Genomic DNA, 20,815 nt, shown 5'->3' on the forward strand with positions numbered 1-20,815 from the left:
AGCAGCTTCCAGGGCACTTTTTCTGTTGGTGTCTTAGTGAATGTATAAACAGAAAACATGTAAAGCCTGTTCCTTCATTAGAGCTGCAGTTTCATAGACAACAGTAGATGGACTCTGGGGAGGTCACGCTGCTCTCTCCCACCTCCCCCTGCCACTGCACCCGAGCATCACAAGGCTGTTTCTACACAGTGTGTATGAATATAAAATAATTTTTTGCACTGTGGTGCACAAAGGGCAATTCCTCTACCTTAATACTAAACAACTGAAAAACTATTGTGCATTATGAATCACTTTTGGGTTTAGACAACACTCGGGTAAGGAATTTCTTGTGTCTTTGACAAAAGACATTCAGTTCTGTTTAAAGATCATCTACACAAGCAGCTCTAAGACCTGTCTGGTTAATGGAAAGAGCCTGCCATATTGCAGAAACCAAGCAAGGTTCTCGCCGTAAGGGCTGTAAGTTTGTCACATACCTTTCCAAAACTTCCTTTCCCTAGTACTTTATGGAAGACAAAGCTGTCTATGTTGAATTTTCTCCTTCTTGCAATTCGTGATGCTGTCTTGGCTGTGCTTCCCTCCCAGAGTTTATCGTACTCGCTATCTGCCGGTTGAAACAGGGAGTTTAAAGTTCAATATATGCAGCAATACTGTGTGACTCAGATCCCCTGGTAAGAACTAAGTATTGACATGTATTTCAGTGCATCTGGTGCTGGAATACTGGTGAATCTGAACAGAAGGGTCAGCTCCTGTTGTTTGTCACAAAGTTTAAATCATTTGAGCACACTTGATACTTGGATTTGAACTGACTCTGTGACTGTTCCTCAGGCTTGCTTTAAGCAGTATTTCAGCATTATAAAAACCAAAGGCACTATGACTAAGACACAGCATACTTTGGAGAAAAAGATACTTTACAAGAACTTCTTGTAAGCAAATTATTTATATTCTGTTAGCAGAATGGGATATTTGTCTGTCTAAGCAGATTGGCCATGAAAAGATCTGATTTCTGCCCAGTGCTGGCTAAGCAGCATGATCATACAGGTTAATCCTGATTATATCCTAAAACTAATAACTGTATTTTATTTTGACCTCCACTGCATTGATCTGCTGGGTCACTAAGATGACCCTGATGATAATCATGAGGTGATACCATGTACACCCCATAAGCTGCCCAGCATCTGCGATAACCCAGGGAGGAATAACAGTGGCTGCACCCTGACTTAGTACTAAACCAAAACACCTTGGCAAGAGGTTGGTTGTGGTTTTTTTTTTCCTCTGTTCTGGCAAACTGGAAGAAGTAATATCAAAATAAATTTCTTACTGGGCATTTGAACAGAACTGGTGCAATAAATGGATGAAATCCTGTACCACTACAAAAGCACCCGTTATCTCTTACTGAGCCTGGTGATTTCCATCTGGTAAAAAGTTACTTTGACTGTTACATTTATATTTGCATAAATTATGTTAGGTTAGCAGTTATGAAAATAAGGCTTATACAATGCTAGAACTCTTTGGTGATAGTAAAAAAATCTGAAAACAACCCAAAACCCCCACACCTTACTCTGAACCTGCAGAGACAGGATCCCAGGCACTACTTAAACTACTCCAAGCAGTATTTTGACTAAAATCCTGAAACAGACAGCACTTGTGGTTGGTTTCTAATGGTTTATGAACAAACCAATACAATTAACAACATGCATGACATTTCAGGCCCAGAGGGAGGGAAGCATCCTCCAGTTCCATCATGGGGAACTGCATTGCCACAAATGAAGCAAGCATGTTGGATAAAGGTGAGTATGCTCATGGACCAAAAACTACAGGTATTTATCAATAGTTAAGTAAGCATTTTGTGTGGCTATGAGAAAGTAAATATATGATTTAATATTTTTCAACAGTGCTTATTAAAAAAAATAATTGTCTATTGCAATGCAAGGATGAATAACAACTTAAATTGTTAGCTTGTGCAGTCTGGTAGTTTAACTGCTAAATTAAAACAGTGCAGTTTTTCTCACCTGTTGCATCTCCTCCTGGTGCTCTGGATTTCTTATCAAAATCTTGATAAATACCAACACTTTCTACAGATCCAGAATCAGACCTTCGTGTGTATTTCTGAGGAGAAGGCAAACACTTGAAATTACATTTGCACTATTACTTCAGAAACACTTATAGCAACTGCCATTAAATGTAACATGATGGCACTATAAACTTTTAGTTTTAATTATTAATTCCTAGGACATAAGTTTCTCAAGAAATCTGGTTCATAAACTATTTAGCCACATTCTTTACAGCTTCAGATCAGCCACTTGCTTTACTTCCCTGCAAGAAAGTAAGTCACTGAAATCCTGAAGAGTCTGTGTTGTACTGTTCTTTGCAAAATCATTAGAGATATAATGGTCTGAATCCACGGGGGGGGAGAATTTAAACTGTGGGAAAATGTCCCCTTGACATTAAGTTCATGTTGAAGAGGAGATGGGAATTGCTCTCATACTGGACCTGCTTAAGTCATAGCTGCGTGTGACATCTGTCTTAGCACACAGAAGCAAATTTTATGTATGGAAGATCCCAGAGATCAAAATTTAGTAATTAAAAGATCAAACCCTTCTGCGCCATAAAAGAGCTGGTGGAAGAGCTCTCACTGCTTTCAAAGTCAATATGCTGTGAAAGCTTCAGAACACTCAGCTCAGAGGAAATGCTGTTGGATTTTGCGATATATTTCTTTTCCTGTTTTATTTCAGAGCTTTCGGATCTTTATTTGCAAGTCAGAAGCTGACCACAAGAGACAGTCGTGCTGCAGCAGGAGATGAACAATGTAAACTATGGGGCCAGTGTTAATTCCAGTTTTCTGTGTCTATACACCAGATTAATAAAAATTGAGAATATATGGTATATTTCTCCTCATTTAATCTTAGCATTCAAGTGAAATTCTAAAGTTGAAGCACAGAAGAACAGACTTCAATGTTATAATTCCACTGTTTACACCATTAAACAGAAAGTGGGAGAATAACCTTTGAAACCACAAAACAACAGAGTTGGATTTCAGGAACTCATACCCATTGCGGTTTTAACTTTAGGCTACTGATCTCTGTTAGTCTCTTTAAGGGTCAAATTAGAGAACCCTGTTTGCATTTCCTCCCTTCCAAACTCTGTTTCCCATAACAGTGGTATGGAAAAGATGATATAAAGACCCCCAAATGCTCTGAAAGCAATTAATTACCTGAGGAATGGAAATAAAGCATACCTGGCTAACTTGATTTAAAGCTTCAGCTAGCAACTTCTGGTTTATTCCACATAAGTTTGCCACCTTCTTCTGGCATTTATGGTGCACATTCATCCCACATTCTAAAAGAAATGTAAGGTCAGTTATACAAGCATTGGGAAACTACTGTCTGATGTTATATCAAAAGGGGCAGCTTTTCTGTGTAGTTCAGAAACCTTGTTTTAAGACCAGACTGGACAGGGATCTATCATTGTTATTTTAATCTTTAAATCACTGAAGGCTACAGAAATCGTTCAAAAGGAAAAAAACCTTCATTACTTTGTTCTCAAAATCTGTTACAATGAAGATCACCTTGCCTTTTTGTGGGAGAATTATAAAAGTGTTATTTACAGTCAACACTTTGAATACGCTTTTAAGTGCTACCTTGAGTCAGACTCACCAAATTTCAGCTATTCCCAAAGTAGTAATTTTGATTATACACACAATTACACCTCCGCAGCACGTTTTGACTCCATTAGCAGCTCACCTTGGCTGAGCTGTCACATGAGCCAAGTGCCAATTTGTCCCTCTCTACTATAAAAGCATTTTTCACCACACACGGATGAGACAAAACCCATTATATGTAACACAAACAGAAACACAGAGTGTGTAGCAATAGCTCATCTCTAGTGCGGGTGGAACACTGGAAAAGCGTGGAGAGGTCCCAGCTACCCTCCCTCCTTCTCTGTACCTTCACATTTGAGTCCTTGTTTGACCAGCCCCCAGAGCAGGCTGCCGCAGTGGTCGCAGAAGGTAGGGCTCATGTAGTTGTAAACTCTGAAGCGATGAGGCATGTCAATGTTGAAACGTTCCTTTTGAAACTGAGGACAAGGAGAGGGGTGAGGCACCCTACCCCACAACAGGACCAGCTTCTCACAAAAAAACTGCTTGGATGTTACAAAGCTGCAACAACTTTATCTTGAATACCCTGGCCTCAACATCCTTCATCAAGCAGGAACAGAACCTGCCCAGCAACTACTACCCAACCCCTTCTTGCAGGGCTTTTAACTTCTTTTCTTGCTTTAGAGTTTCATCCTCTACACATTATATACAACCTTCAGGGGAAGACAGCACCTTAGGTTGTACAGCCAAGCACCTCCCAAATGGACTTGGCTGTTTCTGGACAAGGTTTTGTTACTTGTGTTTTTAATTATATTCTAAATACATTGATCCAGCTCTTACCATTGTGTCCCTGCTGTTGGCCGCCGTACCAGTACACCTCCCAATGATCTTATCAATACATTTCTTATGAATAGCAGCATTGCATTCTTCAAGACATGCACAAGAAAAAAGAAAGATTCCTTCAGGTAATAAATACATGGGAACAGATGTTTGCATTTCATAGGGTAATGTGAAAACCATACTCCTTTCCATCATAGTACCTAGAACGAACCCTTTCCTTTCTATAAAGATGATGATTCTTTAAAGCTGATTCACCCCATTTTCTTTTAGCATAAACTCAGTTGCTAAACTAAATCTACTCCCATTAGGCAATGCCACCAGCATTTGATAACAGAAAGATAATATCATGCTCATGAGTTTTGCCATTTGATATCTCCCCTACTGTTTGGACAACGCAGAGATCTATGCTAAGTCAAAAATGCTTTTCAAATAAGCTATAAAACCCCTCAGTAGTTGTAATTAATTTTAGCACAGGCTTCACGAAAACTTCTGTCAGAACTGAGTGCAACTTTTCAACAAAATTACACACTTATGAGAAGAACAGCCAAATCTAAAGCTTGATACTAAGAATCTCAACTGGAAATCATAATTAGACAGCCTTAGGTTATTATGCAAAACTGATGTTCAACATCTACTGCTACCTCTGTGGATAATGCATTGTGCCATGCATATTAACAGAAATTTTCAACAGTAACTACTAGATCTACAGATTCAGCTGGAGAGTAGTACAAGAAAAAGGTAAAAAGTCAACTTACGCCTACATTTGTACCCCTGCTTGTTGAGTCCCCTGAAAAACAAATGATAAAGAAGCAAATAAAAACCCCATATGTTTGCTGGAATAAAAGGTCATGTCAACCAATCAAGCCTTTGGCTATGGAAATACTTGGTCCAATTAATAAACTGGTCTGAATTTTGCTATTCAGAATCCTCTGTCTTTAGAAAGCAAGATTTAGAAGATAAGACAGTGTGTTTTGAGAGGCCAGCAAATTAGGATGCAAACCTAATGGGGGTAGGGGAAGTTTAGTGTTTCCTTCTTACCATACAAAGTCTTTGCAGACAGAACAAAACGTAGGTTGTCCAAAGAAGGTAGCAATAAATTCATGATTTTTGATGTAGTGGATTTTGGCTTGCTTGATAGCTCCTCTCCTGTTCATAGTTACTGTGCCTTCCTCTTCCCTCATTGATTGTTTGCAGTCTACGGGGGAGACAAGAAGACATGTTTAATACTTTCAAGCATTACAAAGATTAATATTTGCTTCTCTAATAGTTTAGTCTGTTTTTCTGTTTCAGACTTGTGTTTTTATTTTACACCTGTATTCTTCAGACTTTCAGTCTGCACACACTGCTTCCTAAGGGGTCTCTGTGCCTTGTTTGCAAGCACTTCCACATTCAGAAGAAGCCTTAAGCAAGTCAAGAGGTAGAAGCAGGAATGGAGCTCAGTCTTGCTAGAGAAATGACAACCACAGTTGTTTCTTGCAAAAAATATACGCTCCTATATGTTAGGTGATTTATGTGCAAGAGAAGTGAATGTTTCATTGGAAGCAGAAGGGACTTCTCCTTCAGCAGAAGCCTCCATGATCATTAAGGAGTGAGGACAAAGGAGATTTTCAATTAGACCTTTGCATTATGCTACCTCAAAATGCTGATGCTATGTCTGTCAACATGTCTCAGGCTCACTCCTTTCCCCTCCTAGCCCTCATGGGATTACAGTATATAGCACTATATAATCTATAGTAACAAGAGTACATGCTACCATACATTCCATAGCATCTAACACTGTATAACACAGAAAAAATATATAGTATTAGCCAAGAAATAGAACGTCAATGAAAAATAAACCTCATTGGCTCATATAGGTTCTTCATTACAAATATAGTTATTTCCCCTCATTTCTGAGTTTCTCTTACAAAAATGAGTATTTTGAGTCTCAATCTTTCAGCTGCAACTAAGACTATGCAGTCTTACTTTTACATTTTGAAAATAATAGGCATTTGTAACAAAGGTAACCCCATGAAGGTGTATTAAGGGAGACTGGATAACTGGTAATTTAACCCCAGGACATTGCTTATTGTCAACAGAGAGGAGCTGTTGAGGGACAATCCCATCCAGCAGGAAAAGCTAAAAGCTTGAATCTGCAATGAGGAGCTGATCAACTGCTGACTGCATCAGCTCTGGCCAGCAGCCTGTGGGTCCCCATATGGAAGAAACACAGACACGGTTCATAGATTTGAAGTGCTGCAAAGTTCAGGGTAAGTGCAGCAAAGTTTAGGCTAACAGGAAATTGCTGCCTGCAGGGTGGGAGTTTCCACAACAACAGAGTAAAAAGAAAGCCAGAAGAGCATTTTTCCCATTGCCAATACAATTGGGTTTTATTTGCTCCATTGCATTGCTGCCTTTTATCAGTATCAGCAAGAGCTTTGCTATTTTATATCGATAGAAAGAGATCTGATTCCTTTGCCAAGTCACACTAACTGCAGTGCCTGAACTTACTCCAAAGTTACCCAGGATCTCTGCTTTTCTTGCTGCTAGCTGCACTTGGGTTTTGTCATTAGCTGCCTGCCACCGCTTCTGTTCCAACAGACCACTGAACCTGGAATACAATCTCTCATTTGATACCATTTTGAGTGTCCTGAACTTATTTAACAGGCACATGCAACAGCAGCCAGCCTGCAGCAGCATGTATGGTCTTACAAAAGGAAGGACGTCAGCTCCGAGATTAAGGAAAGATTAAGGTTATTAATGAAAAGAAAGCTCAGAAAAGGTCCCTGGGTTTTGCTACTAGGTATTAATGCACTTTTCTGAGAAACTGGCCATCTGGTTCAGAGAAAAACCCATCTTGCCTCCCCCTAAAGAGAGCTCACAACATGTGCTACAACACCCTGGCACCACATACAACACTGAGTTACCTCTTCCCCTCCAGGAACAGGATTCATTTCTGTTGTTCAAACAAGCTGCTGAGTTCACCCAACAAAAACTTCCATCAGCTGCTGCACTTCAGCTCATCCAAGTCTGCAAATAGTACTATCTCTTTGTTCAATCCTGCTGAGCAAATACACAGACCTCACCCACTGTTTCTCAAATGCTTCAAGGAAACCACACTGAAATGTGTGCACAAAGGAAACAAGTTGCTAAGTCTTCATACTGTTTGCTGCATGAAGTGATGTCTTCCTAAGGGTGGCTTAATCAGTAACAGCAACAAAGCAGAGAAAGGGGTATTGCTTCATAGCATATATTCTGAGAGATAACCTGTGATGGAGCAGATTAAGAGACAAAAGGCTCCCTGAAGTCTGTAATCAAGTGTTCAGTGAGGAACTAACAGGGTTCACCAGGTGAACAGGACCCAGCTTCTCCCTATGCTGAAACACCGGTAGCAATTTAGTATTGCTGATACTGCATGCAAAAGCCTTTGACAAAACTTGATCATGATATGTTAAACCCTGGTGTTTCCTCCATCTGGAACACTGATATCAAACTTAACAGAAATATGCAAGACTGGCATCTGTTTTTGAGAGAGTCATTAAGAAACTAATCAGTTTGTAGGAAGAAAGGAAAAAGAAAAATAAAGGAGGAAACCCCCACTTTCCTTACATATCCTTTAATGGTGAAGAATCTTTGAGCACAGCAAACCTTCAGTATCTGCACGCGAGAACACGCAGCCTTCCCAACCAGCCGCCTTATGAAATACCTTTGCCAAACCCAACCAATGTATCCAAGTATAGCTGAAAACATTGTGTGTTTCAGAAGCTGAGAGGTTTGGACAGCAGCTGCAAGTCAAGCGCACCTGAGCTGAGATGGCTCTGAAATGATAACGCAGTTCATTTCAATTTACTATGGGCATGTTAACAAGTTATCATTAACGTGTAAAGTACCTTTAATGTGTATCACTCTAGAGAAGTTATTTTTTAAGTTCAGGGGAGAGATGGGGGGGAGGGCGATGTAGGAAGAAACTCAAAGGAAAAAGTCTTTGCTTCCCCCTCCAAGCAACGAGTATTTCCACAGATGAAAAGCTTGTTAGGGCTGGCACACGGAAACAGTCATGTACAAAGCAGCTGAATCAGCAACTAGAATCCAAGTGACCTCTGCAGCCTGGCCCTGAAATTAATCTTTTTGGACCCAGCACACACCATTAAACATAATCTATTTCCTCTGTTGAGAGCTGTGGTTAATATTTATCGCTGACACATTGCTCACGTATTTCGAGGTCCCCTGTCAAAACATGCAGGGGATCTGACAAAAGCACCCAGAACTCCTCTGTGCTGTATATTCGTTAAGAAACCATAAAGCGTGCCTGTGAAGCGACAGTGCAGCTCTCCAGAAGTGCTGCAACACACCACCATATACACCACGTAACTGCAGCACCATCCTCCTGTGTATTTCACAGCCTTCACAGCCACTAACGTAACACGCAGCCCATTGTCTGGAAAACATTTGCTAAAACAATATTGCTAGGGCTCTGCTGAACAGTAATAAACTTCAAGGTGAGATGTCAAATTGTCCCAGTTGAACCTCGAAAGCTCAAGGACAAAAGCAAACAACCTCCAGAATAACCCTACTAGATTTTTCTAAAAGAAAGAACAGAAAAAGTATTTGCTCTGCTCAGAGTTCATTTTCCACGTTAACTTGTTCCCTTCACGGTTCTGTTTGTGAACAGAGAAAAGATAACACTGCCACTGTCGGAAACTGAGAAATGGGACTTCAGAATCAGGCAAAACGTTTTCTGAGCTAACTGGCTACTCAAAGCTGAGATTTGCCTGAAACTGTATAAATTACAAACCCCACTTACATGTCTGCTCAGTGTTCCCTTGTGCTGTTCTCCGGCCTTGCACTTGGAGCTGTTTGCAAGTTAAGTGCACCTCCAGGTCAAGAAAAATATTAATCTCACAGAGCAATCATTAAAAAGGAAAGCTCATCCCTGACAAAGGAGACTGTCCTGGTATGAGCTATCTCTGCTCTTTAACCTCACCCTGGAGAGGACTGCTTTACAGATCCGCTGTACAAAGCCACCCCAAAACCCAACAATCCATTTACAGAAATACAACTTTCCCAAAAGGCTATGTTTCTGTGACATGAACTTGCTATCTTAAATCATTTTGAGTTTTGTGATCATCACAACATTTCATTTACAGGCAGAATATTAATATTGCTACATATTTCTGACTCAAAAAGTATCTCCTCCATTCCCAGTACTTGCGGATTTTACACTGCTGACAATAACTAGCAATACTAATAGTTTGCTATTGTAGAAGCCAATACTATTTGCTCTCAAAGCTGGCACACAATAAATCATCCATCTCGACCCCAAGAAGTCAGCACAAATGGTCAAAAATGGTGTTACAAACTCTTAGTACAACCTTTATGAAAGGTTACTATACTACATGTGATAGCATACATGTTTCTACCATTAGACTACAAGTATGATCAGGGGGCTGGAGCACCTCCTGTATGAAGACAGGCTGAGAAAGTTGGGGCTGTTCAGCCTGGAGAAGAGAAGGCTGCGTGGAGACCTCATAGCAGCCTTCCAGTATCTGAAGGGGGCCTATAGGGATGCTGGGGAGGGACTCTGCATTAGGGACTGTAGTGATAGGACAAGGGGTAACGGGTTCAAACTTAAACAGGGGAAGTTTAGATTGGATCTAAGGAGGAAGTTCTTTACTGTAAGGGTGGTGAGGCACTGGAATGGGTTGCCCAGGGAGGTTGTGAATGCTCCATCCCTGGCAGTGTTCAAGGCCGGGTTGGGCAGAGCCTTGGGTGAGATGGTTTAGTGTGAGGTGTCCCTGCCCATGGCAGGGGGGTTGGAACTGGATGACCTTAAGGTCCTTTCCAACCCTATTCTATGATTCTATGTTACTCTTAGTTCTGCACAGAGACTGGACACCCACAGGATGTGGACTTCTTGCCTGCTTCTCTAAAGAAATGAATTAAGTCCTGCCTTGGCTACCAAGCCAGCACCTACTACTGGTTTGACTAGCGTTCAGCAGAGCACTGAGGTGGACTGCTCTGCAGCTGCTTTTAGCATGTCTCTACTGAACTAGCCTTTCATAGGCATTAATAAAATCAATGGTCTTTTACAGAAGTGCTAAAACAAAACACCAGAGTTTTAACAAGCCTTGCCTTTCAATTCAGGAGAAAAAAATCCCATGCCCACACTATGGTCTTTGTGGTGCTCACAGCATCTGCACAGACACTGTACTAACACAGTCTGTGCTCCGCCCCACAGAGTACTTTCTATTTTAAATTTCAATGAGTGTTTGGGTTAACACTTCTGCACTGATAGCAGGTATCTCATTCCTTGTGGTAAACAGGGAATAAACTAGAAAATGGGGTTTATCTTTTTCCATTTTTAAATTACACAGGCACAGTAAAACCAGCCTTTAAAAGTCTGACATCTAAGTCAAATTCCTTGTGAACATACAAGCTATACAGATTTTTCTCTGCTCTACACAATATGTTGGTTACCTTACCAACCAAATACACTGCTGTTTACGAAATTACTACATCTGCAAATGTTTGATTTTCTTAAAGAAATTATATCAAACAATCACACTTCTAGATGCAGATTAAAGCAGATTCACAGTGCATTGAATAACTATCACATGTACCACATTTCTAGAAATAGTATTTTCTCAGTTAAATGATTAAATCATACCAACTTTTACAATTATAAGGCCCAGTTCTGCCTTTTCAGCCCTTATCATTATTATTTACTAATAATATGACAATCCTTCCCCAACATACCTCACCCGTAGAGAAACTTTCTTCAAATCTTACATCTTACAATATGCAGACTGTGACAGCAAATCTGTTATTCACCCTGATATTCTTCACAGCTGCCTCAGGAAAATTCAGAAGTCTCATGCTTCCCCAACACTCAACACACAAAGCAACACACATTCAAAACATAATGCAGCTCTCTTGTTCACATTCCTCTCCCAAAAGCCAGATACTTGAGATATCAAAAGTCCACATGCAAATTATTCACCTTCTGATACATGTAATAGCATTTTAAGGGACGAGTTCACTAACCCTTTCTCCAGGAAGCTGAAGCCAGCAGAACAGCAATTCAGAGTTCAAACCCAAGACACACACACACATACTTCCAAAGCTGCTAACACTGCACAAGACTCTCAGCAGTACAGCGAGCCACCTCCGTGATCCTGGGTTTTCTTTCTCGATAAGGTCATTAACTACATTTGAATAAACAAAGACCAGGCAAAGCACTAAACCTACTGCAACTCCCACCTATTAAAACTAAAGCTGCTGTACAGAATTATAACCTAGATTCAATACTACAACGAGAGAAGGAGGGGCAGAGAGAAAACAGCATTCTGACATGAAAATGGAGGTCGACACTCTTTTCTCATGTCTTGCACATCACAAGAAAAACTTAAATTTCCAGCACTAACTTCTTTTCAGATCACAGGACAGAAGACAAGAAAGTTCTCAGACAGCTCCATGTCAGGGCTCTGCAGTCCCTGTTTAATGGGGTCTAGAAAGAAAAAACCCTCTAAGACTGGGAAGACTTCATATATAGCCCTCAATTAACTGCCCAGGCCCCAGTCTGCAAAATGAATGTACAAATGAAAAGCCTCAGTGTAGCCTACCACAAAGCAGATTTTAATAGCAATTTATTCAGTGAGTATTTTCCTCTAATAATAAATCTGATAATGGAGCAATAGCACACTTACTTCTCAATGCTGCTGCCTACCACTGAAGTAGAGGAAAGTCATTTTCTCTTAAGATGCACAATGTTTGCTACTTAGAAGGAAGATTTCAAAAACAACAGCGTTAGTTTGCAAAAGAAGCTGAAGAAAGAATCAGCCACTTTTGCAAAGTGCTTGGAGACTTTCAAACAAAAGGTAGCACCTATAACTCAAGGATACTAATGGTAGCAATACCTTCAAATAAACCAGAGAACAACTGAAATACCAGCTTCAGAACAAGCCTTTTTTAGTATTTTAGAAACACAGCTACCATACAGTTCTGTATGGAGAGGTACACAGAGAAAACAAAATGGTATGTGCATAGGAAGGAACATGAACTATCCTGGAGCTTTCAACTATTTAGCAATGTGAAGAATGGAAGTTAATAATACAAACATCCCTGTAATGCACTAGCTTCTCTGCTTTAACACTAGTAACTGCTAATTTCACTAGAGAAAACACAACAGTGCAACAAGTCAAAAATCATTCAATGTTTGCCTGTTCAGCAGTATACAGACAGTGATGTGATGGAGGTCTATGACTTTGAGGAGGATTAGTGTGTTAAAATGTATTGGCATTTGATGCAACCTCTGCAAATACCAGATTGTGTGACTTTCCTTCACAAAATGTACATGTATAGATGTCTTGAAAAGGAGTTTCCACTGACTCTGTGGTTCAGTTACCAAAAAGGTATCAGTGACTCATTTTCTATAAAGAAGAAGGTAAATAGGAAGCTGTTGCAAAATAGAAGGTCTAACAAATGCATAACACTTGATACTTAACTTGCCAATTAAAGTATGATTGCATGATTTAATGATCTGTTTGGTATTTAGGCTTCGTCCGCTGCCTAAATAATAATCTGCAATCCCTAATAAAGGCAATGAAAAGAACTGCAAGAACATTATATCTGTTTTTAAAGTATATCAATTAATAAGTAAGTACAATGATTTTAGTACTTACGGGACATGTGTATTATCCTCCTACTAATAGCAAATCATTGCAGGTTTTCACTTAAGTCATCTCTACCATTCCTCACGTGTGTGTGGAGGGAAGGAAATACGCTCCAGCCTCATCAAATAAGCAACTGAGAATACTGAAGCTGGTTTTGTACAGTTTTGGTTGAGAAGCTTTTATATTGCCTAGACAAATGGATTTCTGTATGTCTTATTAAATAAATCAGATTCCTATAAAACCACTGCCCCATGAAACTGCCCTGCACAGGAAAACCGTGACAAAGACCAAGGTGAAGATTTTCTAATAAGGTGGCTCACAACACCTGGAATGCAAACCAGGATAAACAGAGAGCTGCTGACCTTCAGAGAAATGTTCTTACAGGCTCTTCACTCACACAAGGTTTTGAAATTTTGGTTGAAAAGAGTTAAGTTTTCATAAAGGAGAGCAAAATAACGAGTGTATACATGGCTTTTTTTTGCCATTACAAATATAAAATGTCAACTCTGAGATATCACCTACTGCATGTCACATCCCATCTTTAGAAGCTTTTCTAGTAACGGCTACACAGACTGCACATAGGTACAAGAACGTATGGTAACTTCACAATTATCTTGTTCTATGAGTGCAGAACTATGTTCCCTGTATACTTCTGTGGGAAAAAGAAACCCACACCATCAACACGTTAAAACTTACTACTTACTCTTTCCACTCATTACTTACAAACACATAGTGGTGTTAAACCACGTAAGACCAATAGGCTAATACAGCAGACCAGTTCAATTGTCAAGTAATAACGGTTTCATGACTTCTGGTATGGGAAACTTTTAGCCACTAAATAAGCAAGTTGTGAGGTTTACATCATTTCCCTTAGGAAAGGATTCCACGGATACACAAATCCCTGCCAAAATACTTGGTTTTATTGTACTTAAAGCTTCTCCTCTCATAATCAACCATCTTCTCTTACCTCCTAATATGTTTTTCAAATAGTCAGTAGATCTCTGACATACAGAGGTTGTTCACATTTAAACTGATACGGCAGAACATTGGCTAGATTTGCATTTTAACACTTAACCATTCATTCATTGCTACAATCAGTTTCCATGATTAGTGAGTGACATCTGAGTCCCAGAAAACCCAGACTCGCTTCTCCAATCCACAAATGAAAACAAAAAAAAAGCTTCCCACACACGCTAGAACAAGAAATTTGACTCCTCTGCACCTAAAAAGGAACGGACACTTTTTCTATCACATCAAAATGTGAGGACAGACATATTAAGGACATAAAAGCAGCTAAATGCAACAGCAACACAAAGCACAAAGGCATTTATAAATCAACCAGTGCAGCCATGAAGCCACATAACAAAGAAAACCTACAAAGTAAATTAATAAAATTAAAAAATTCTACTGAGTACAAGAGGTGATTTTTGTGAGCTCCATCCTGTGTTCTACAAAAGGAATGTGAAAAAGAAAGTTTTATTTTTATGTAACTGACAGGAAATAAACAGTTGGCATTACCTGTATCTTCCAAAAAATACTGCACGGCCATCAGCACCTTCCCCTGAGGTTGCAGGTCAAGCTATGGGAAGAAAGATACCAAAGTGAAGTAAGGGGTTGAAACTCTCAAGAATTTAATCAGTTCTTTCCAGGGAATCAAATATTTAATAACTATTATACAACCCTCTTCCATATCTCACTGCTGCAGCTGAATCGGGCTTTTATTCTATTGCTTTTACTAGTGAGCTGCATTGCTTTGATGTCTACCCAAAAGTTCAGCGCAGCTGAAGTTCACATTGTTTTTGCGTGTCCTTTCACATTTCTGCAAAGAAGTTTGTTGGCTTCTGCTTTTACTATTAATAAGCTCAATTTGCACTGCCTTCATAAAGGGTAAGAAGCTATTAAGCATGGAAGAGCCTGATTCAGTCTTTACTTCAGCACAGAGCAAAGTACCCCTGAGTGTACAGTAAATACAACTTGGGAATCAAAAAAATCCCCGCCAACCCAAGCCCAACACACAGGAGCAAGAAAAGATACCAAACAAAAATGGGGATTAAAGGACCCCCATTACAGCACCATCAAGCCAACTAAAATTTATTGGGGAAAAAAAAAAGAAATAATAAGGGGAAATGTCTTAGAATAAGCTTCACCTTGTTCTCTAGATGAATTACAATGATCAGATCCAATTTAAATATCTGCTATTTGCTATAAAAAACTACTAAGCTTCATAAAACAGGCACTCAACGCGATATGTGCCATTTTTTCAGCTACTAATGCCATGGATTTTATTGTCAATTTCTTGAAGCTTGACTGTACATTATCTGCTTTAGAAATGCTGCTAAAATAATTGTCTTACAAGCCCTGCCACGCATGCTAAAGGGATTGAACACTCAAAGTTTCAAAGGCATAAGGCATCCGTTCAGCTTGAAAGCAACATAACCAGGTCAGAGGGTTTAAGGAATTAATCTTCCTTACCCAGAATTCTGCTTTGCCGTTGCCTTTCTTGCACCGCTCTGCCAGGACTGACACACCTACAGTCACTTCAGATAATGGCTCTTCTGCTGCTTTCATGAGAACAATCTGAATCACCCGTCCTTCGTATATGTGGGCGTCAAAAGTTGATTTCCATTCTGGATACATGGTAGGTTTCTTCTGAACTAGAGTTTTTCCTCTCTCTGAAAGCCACAAAAAGGACAGAAACTGTAAAATCAAATAATGTAGGCTTAGTATGTAATAGGATAAAGTAAAAGAGAGAATGCTTGTACTGTAACCCAAAGCAGGCTTATTACACATCTTGTACTGTGGCTGGATCAAAGTTAAACTTCTAAGTTCATGGAAAGCAAAGCTCACCCTGATGAACAAGACACACAGAGGCAGTGAAGGTGTTAACACGCAGCCAGAGAGACCAAAAGGGACAACAAATCGCATTCTGGATTCAGAAGCTGCTTTAGTCAGTCACAACTTGACAGGGCATATTTGCATAGCTCCTTTCTGGTATCGGTCTCCATGACGTGTTCTCTGATCATAGTGGATAGCTACTACTACAAGATACATTAAGATATGGCTTCCACTGATCCAGTCTAAATTGAAACCAGTGACTGAGAGATTAAAGGGTCCACATTTCATTAGTCTACTTCCAAGTTATCCCAGCATTTCACTTCTATTCGTAAGTCACTTCCCTTAGCACTGTACTCTTTCTCTGCCACGACTACTTAATATCCTTTTTAAAGGACATTATGATGCCTTGTCTATCCTCTTTTGCAACTGCAGACCTTGTCTAGTTAAATAAGGAAAAAGCTAAAAGGACCTCAAATAAACTTTTTTTCCCCTCTTTTTTTTTTTCCTTTTTTTTTAACATTTACCCAGCCTTCCATAAAAGCAGACTCTTTCCTTCAGAGTTTTACAGTGTTTCACTATTCTTATTAGGTGGATTTTTTAACTTTTTGCCAAAAGATTGGATCCTTTAGATCCCTTCCAATCTGGTGTTTTAGAATTCTAATACACAGCTTCAGTCTCTCTTGCTACCAGTTAAGGTGATTTCTTCCCGTCCTTACCTCAGGCACAAAAAACAACTGTGAGAACAAGTTTTAGCATATTTCTAGATCTGGCTCTCTTAGTAATTCCATCAACACATCCAAAATGATACTGCCTCCTAAGCACCCACATCCAGCTCTTCACTGGAACTCTGGCACGCGATGCCACTTCCCCACTTTTCCTCTGCTATTTGCTGCTGAGCCATTTTTTCCCCGTTTGTCCTCAGGTAACCGAATATAATTTTCTACATTCCTCACAATTTCTGCTATTTATCATGATCGTTTGCTGCAATAAAAGTGCTTTCTAAGTGCCTCTCCAGCTCTGAAGGATCCACTTTTCCCCTAAGTGTGTGATTTGTTCTTATGATAGCAAAGTAAATTAAGTAGTTGGACCCTTCCCCAAGAAGCTGCAGTGTGGTCTGTCTCCTAAAATTAGCAATAGGATTTACATTCACTTCAACAAAGGAAGAATTAAACACTAATTATTTTAAAATCTTTCTGGAAACTCAAGGCAAAGTTTGTGTTCATTCATTAATGACTTGCTCGATACACTCAGTTGTGCTGATCTATCCAAACAAGAGCAACAAATAGCGCTCTTGTACTTCTTTATTAGGGAATGCCTGCCAACAACAGCATTACGAATTACTTCTTTGACAAGCAGACCTAAGCCTGCTGCCAAAGGGCATGCTGAAATGCTCAGAAATGCCCACAAAGAGCCACCTGAGGACCTCCTCCATTTCAAAGCAAACTTGAGCTTTCCTCCTCAGTCAAAAGCTTTTATCTTGAATTTGGGGAACTCTGCAGACAGAAAAACTCAAATTCTTAGCAGTGCAAGCCTACTGCCAGAGTCCTGTATGTGGTGTATTTAACTACAGCAAAATGCGGAAATTTTATAGTGAAAATAGATAAGTAAAGCTCAAAGAAAAGGGGATTTAGAGATTATTAGGATGGACAACAAAGGTGAGGGGGGATTAAAAGGAGACTATCTGTGCAAAAAAGCTTTTACATTAGCCTATTTTTTGCCTTGCTAAAGCCAAAAAGTCTTTTTCATCAGAAAGCCACACTTCAGAAGGCATCCTTGGGAATATGAGAAATTGCATTCTGAGCTGCAGAACCTCTGATAATAATTCAATGTTTGCAGAAACAGCAGCAGCTTATAGAAGTTAGTAATACTCTTTGCAGGATTCTTACAGGGGAAAAGAACTATTTCACAGGACTCTCCCTATTCCCATGTCCCAATTAATAAATGCTTTGATCAGTTACTATATACATTTTTACCCCACATAAAACTTAGTCATCTGAATTGCTGGCAATGACTTCGAGACTGACCATGCTGCTTTTGTAATTAAGATCAATAATTACAATTACAAATCATTAAAATCAAGATTGTCGTGGATCATAGTGCCTGCCTGCAAAGTGCCAGCAAAGAACAGCCTTTAAGAACACTGTTCTTACCCCTCCTTTCTTTTTCTGCTAACACTAAAGGCTTCCAAACATGTTACGTATTTTCAAATTGGCTTAATGCCTAATCATTAGGCAAATTATTTTCTTCTTCCTATAGAGTAAGCTCTTCCTTATCATGTTTTAGCATGCAAATCCAAGAAAGTTATCAGTTTGGTAAGATCTGGAATAACGGGAGCATCGGTTTCTTTTCCTGATTACCCACAGCAGTCACTGCTCCAAGGTTCGCTGCACTATCCTCCTCTATTTTTAAGTATTTCAAAGACACATAGAATCCTAGAATAGTTAGGGTTGGAAAGGACCTTAAGATCATCCAGTTCCAACCCCCCTGCCATGGGCAGGGACACCTCACACTAAGCCATCTCACCCAAGGCTTGATCCAACCTGGCCTTGAACACTGCCAGGGATGGAGCATTCACAACCTCCCTGGGCAACCCATTCCAGTGCCTCACCACCCTCACAGGAAAGAATTTCCTCCTTATATCCAATCTAAACTTCCCCTGTTTAAGTTTGAACCTGTTACCCCTTGTCCTGTCACTACATGAGAGCAGAGAGGAGAAACGTTGGGACAATTCTACTTTTCAAAAGCAGACAGCTGGGGGGGGCGATGGAGGGAAGTGGATTTATTTAGACTACTTCCACCTCTTCACACATTCTGGCAGCTCCAACACTTTCAACACCACTACTTCAGAGGTTCTCCCCACAGACCAGGAAACTGCTTCTTCGGAGCTTAACACATGTGCTTGATGACGTTTTCTGGAAGGGGCACCATACCTTGTGTTTAAAGTCTAAATGCAGCTTTTACCTCAGCAATAAGGGGAAAGCCCAACTGTGTTGCGAGGAAGAAGAAAATTCACCCTTTTCTGCATTCTTTGATGTTTTCTGAAGCCCTAGAGCCACAATGAAGGATTAGATGGCTGCAGTCTAACCCAGTACAGCAACTCTCTCTCATCCTGTTTGGCTACAGAGCTGCATTCTAGCTAAATGTCACAAAATATTAGAAACCTTTGGACCAGTTCCTGTAAAGAAGCGGTCTTTGAAGACTGAGGGCCTGCTGGTGATGGAGGTGCTAACAAGACCTTGGGTGCAAGTCATTCCAAGCAAATCATTCTGCCAAACTGTCTCAGTCACTACAAAACCAAACTATACTTCTCATTATTAGCTATCCTCCAAGTCAAGAAAGATCATTTACTACCCTGTGCTTGAGGATGGTTCTCTCACACCTGCTGCAGTTCAGATCCCTCTCTACAGTATCCATCTACACCACTCTCTACCCTGAAAACGTTTTGCAAGCGCAGTCTGGAACAAGAGGATGCACTAGCATTCACAGACTAAGGAGGACTACAGTATTTCTCAAAAACTTACATTCAGAAAAGCATCACCGTTTGTAACCTCACCTGTAGTCAATGCTTCCTTCATCTTGATAGCACAGAAAGGCTGGAGTTGTTCCCCATAACTCTGCATAGGTCCCAGCTCAAATGAGTTGAAAGATATCCGTAAGAAGGGGGCCATTGCTCACAGTGATACACAACCTAAGTGGAAAGAAGTAAATAAAAAAACATAGCATGAAAGACCTGCTCTGAGACTTGTAAGAAAGTGAGGCACATTTCTCTGCAGCCATCATAACTGATAGAATCAATACTCTAAAGCCTGCAAATCTTGAATGTGGCTTTGAGACCATGAGTCTGAAGTAAAACTGGCATGTACTGAAACAAAAACCGTAACATGTACAGCCAAAAACTGAGTTTAAGACACCCTTTTAACCATATCCTGTTAAAAGTAAGTAACGGTTATGTCTTTGACATAGCCTTTGCTCAATTTTCAAACACAGAGACCATTTTCATTAACACACAAATATTAAGCATTCTTATAAAATAAGAATAGTTTTTAATAACATTTTTTTTCCTTACACCTGGAATGAAGGGTGAGCTGGGGAGAAAAGAGGGAGAAGAGTGTTGGCTGTTTCAGATACTCCTTTCTCAGCATTTCTCACAATGCAAGGAGAACTAAAAGCAAAATTAACCATCTAAAACTCACATTATTTTGTTGCTCTTTAGGTACACATCATTTCCTTTCTTAATTCCTACAGAGCCTCAAAAATTCCCAGACTTCTAGGCACCTCAGTGGACAATCAAATGATAAAAAGAACCCCTTAAATTAATTTTATTCGTAAAGATTATCTGAGAAACTACTGAACCTCCATACAGTTTCTGGACACTGCAGCAAAGAACCACTACCAGATGTGCAGCAAGGGTAACGTATCCTTAAGCATGATCAAGTAATTGCAATTTATATGAGTTTATCAATGTTTGTAACATCAATAATACTTCTATTCAAGCATTGCTTTCAGGTGCAATGTACTACTCCTAGGAAGCATCACAGAGCTAGTGACTCAAACTGTAAGCCTCCACACCTGCAAATACAGGCAAAGGGAAGAGGGAGAAGAAGAAAAAACCTCCAGCACTACTGTGTCACCTGGTTTAAACGGTCAGGAATTGCAAGAATCCAAACCACCTATAATTTCTAAGTCAACAAACTGGTCTTTCACTACAGTCTTCCCTCATTCTTAACTGCTCTTGAACATAGAGCAGATTTCAGTTTACAGTTCCCAGCACCTTCCTCCATGGAGTTAGCCCTGAAGCTTGAATGTCAGCATTGCTTTGTGAATTCAAAATACTTATTCAAAAGGTAAGACAAAACAGACATTTGATAGCAAGGGAATGCTACTGCAGTAAGGA

The 20,815-nt window shown here is 39.9% G+C and overlaps 1 protein-coding gene and 1 long non-coding RNA gene across 3 annotated transcripts in view; one reads left to right on the top strand and one right to left on the bottom strand.

The window, feature by feature from the left end:
- The window catches only part of PRKCD (protein kinase C delta), a 65,548-nt gene that overhangs the window by 8,027 nt on the left and 36,706 nt on the right, over window positions 1-20,815 (bottom strand). The window contains exons 2-11 of the mRNA XM_062610260.1: window positions 19,475-19,609; window positions 15,559-15,758; window positions 14,605-14,665; window positions 5,474-5,630; window positions 5,191-5,222; window positions 4,436-4,521; window positions 3,945-4,074; window positions 3,236-3,336; window positions 2,010-2,106; window positions 474-601 (exon numbers count right to left, since the gene is read on the bottom strand). Coding sequence (XP_062466244.1) covers window positions 474-601; window positions 2,010-2,106; window positions 3,236-3,336; window positions 3,945-4,074; window positions 4,436-4,521; window positions 5,191-5,222; window positions 5,474-5,630; window positions 14,605-14,665; window positions 15,559-15,758; window positions 19,475-19,589 — 1,107 coding nt within the window. The 5' untranslated portion in view covers window positions 19,590-19,609. The remainder of the gene's footprint in view (window positions 1-473; window positions 602-2,009; window positions 2,107-3,235; window positions 3,337-3,944; window positions 4,075-4,435; window positions 4,522-5,190; window positions 5,223-5,473; window positions 5,631-14,604; window positions 14,666-15,558; window positions 15,759-19,474; window positions 19,610-20,815) is intronic.
- LOC134159392 (uncharacterized) lies at window positions 593-2,883 on the top strand. 2 transcript variants are annotated; one of them, XR_009963135.1, is made up of 2 exons: window positions 593-1,787; window positions 2,733-2,883. It is a non-coding gene; the product is annotated as an uncharacterized LOC134159392 (long non-coding RNA). The 2 variants fall into 2 exon arrangements; XR_009963134.1 differs by having other exon boundaries at window positions 593-1,776.

This window comes from Pezoporus occidentalis, unplaced genomic scaffold (genome assembly GCF_034315485.1).
Source record: "Pezoporus occidentalis ecotype Australia unplaced genomic scaffold, CSIRO_AGI_Poc_V1 ctg145, whole genome shotgun sequence".
NCBI classification, from domain to species: domain Eukaryota; kingdom Metazoa; phylum Chordata; class Aves; order Psittaciformes; family Psittacidae; genus Pezoporus; species Pezoporus occidentalis.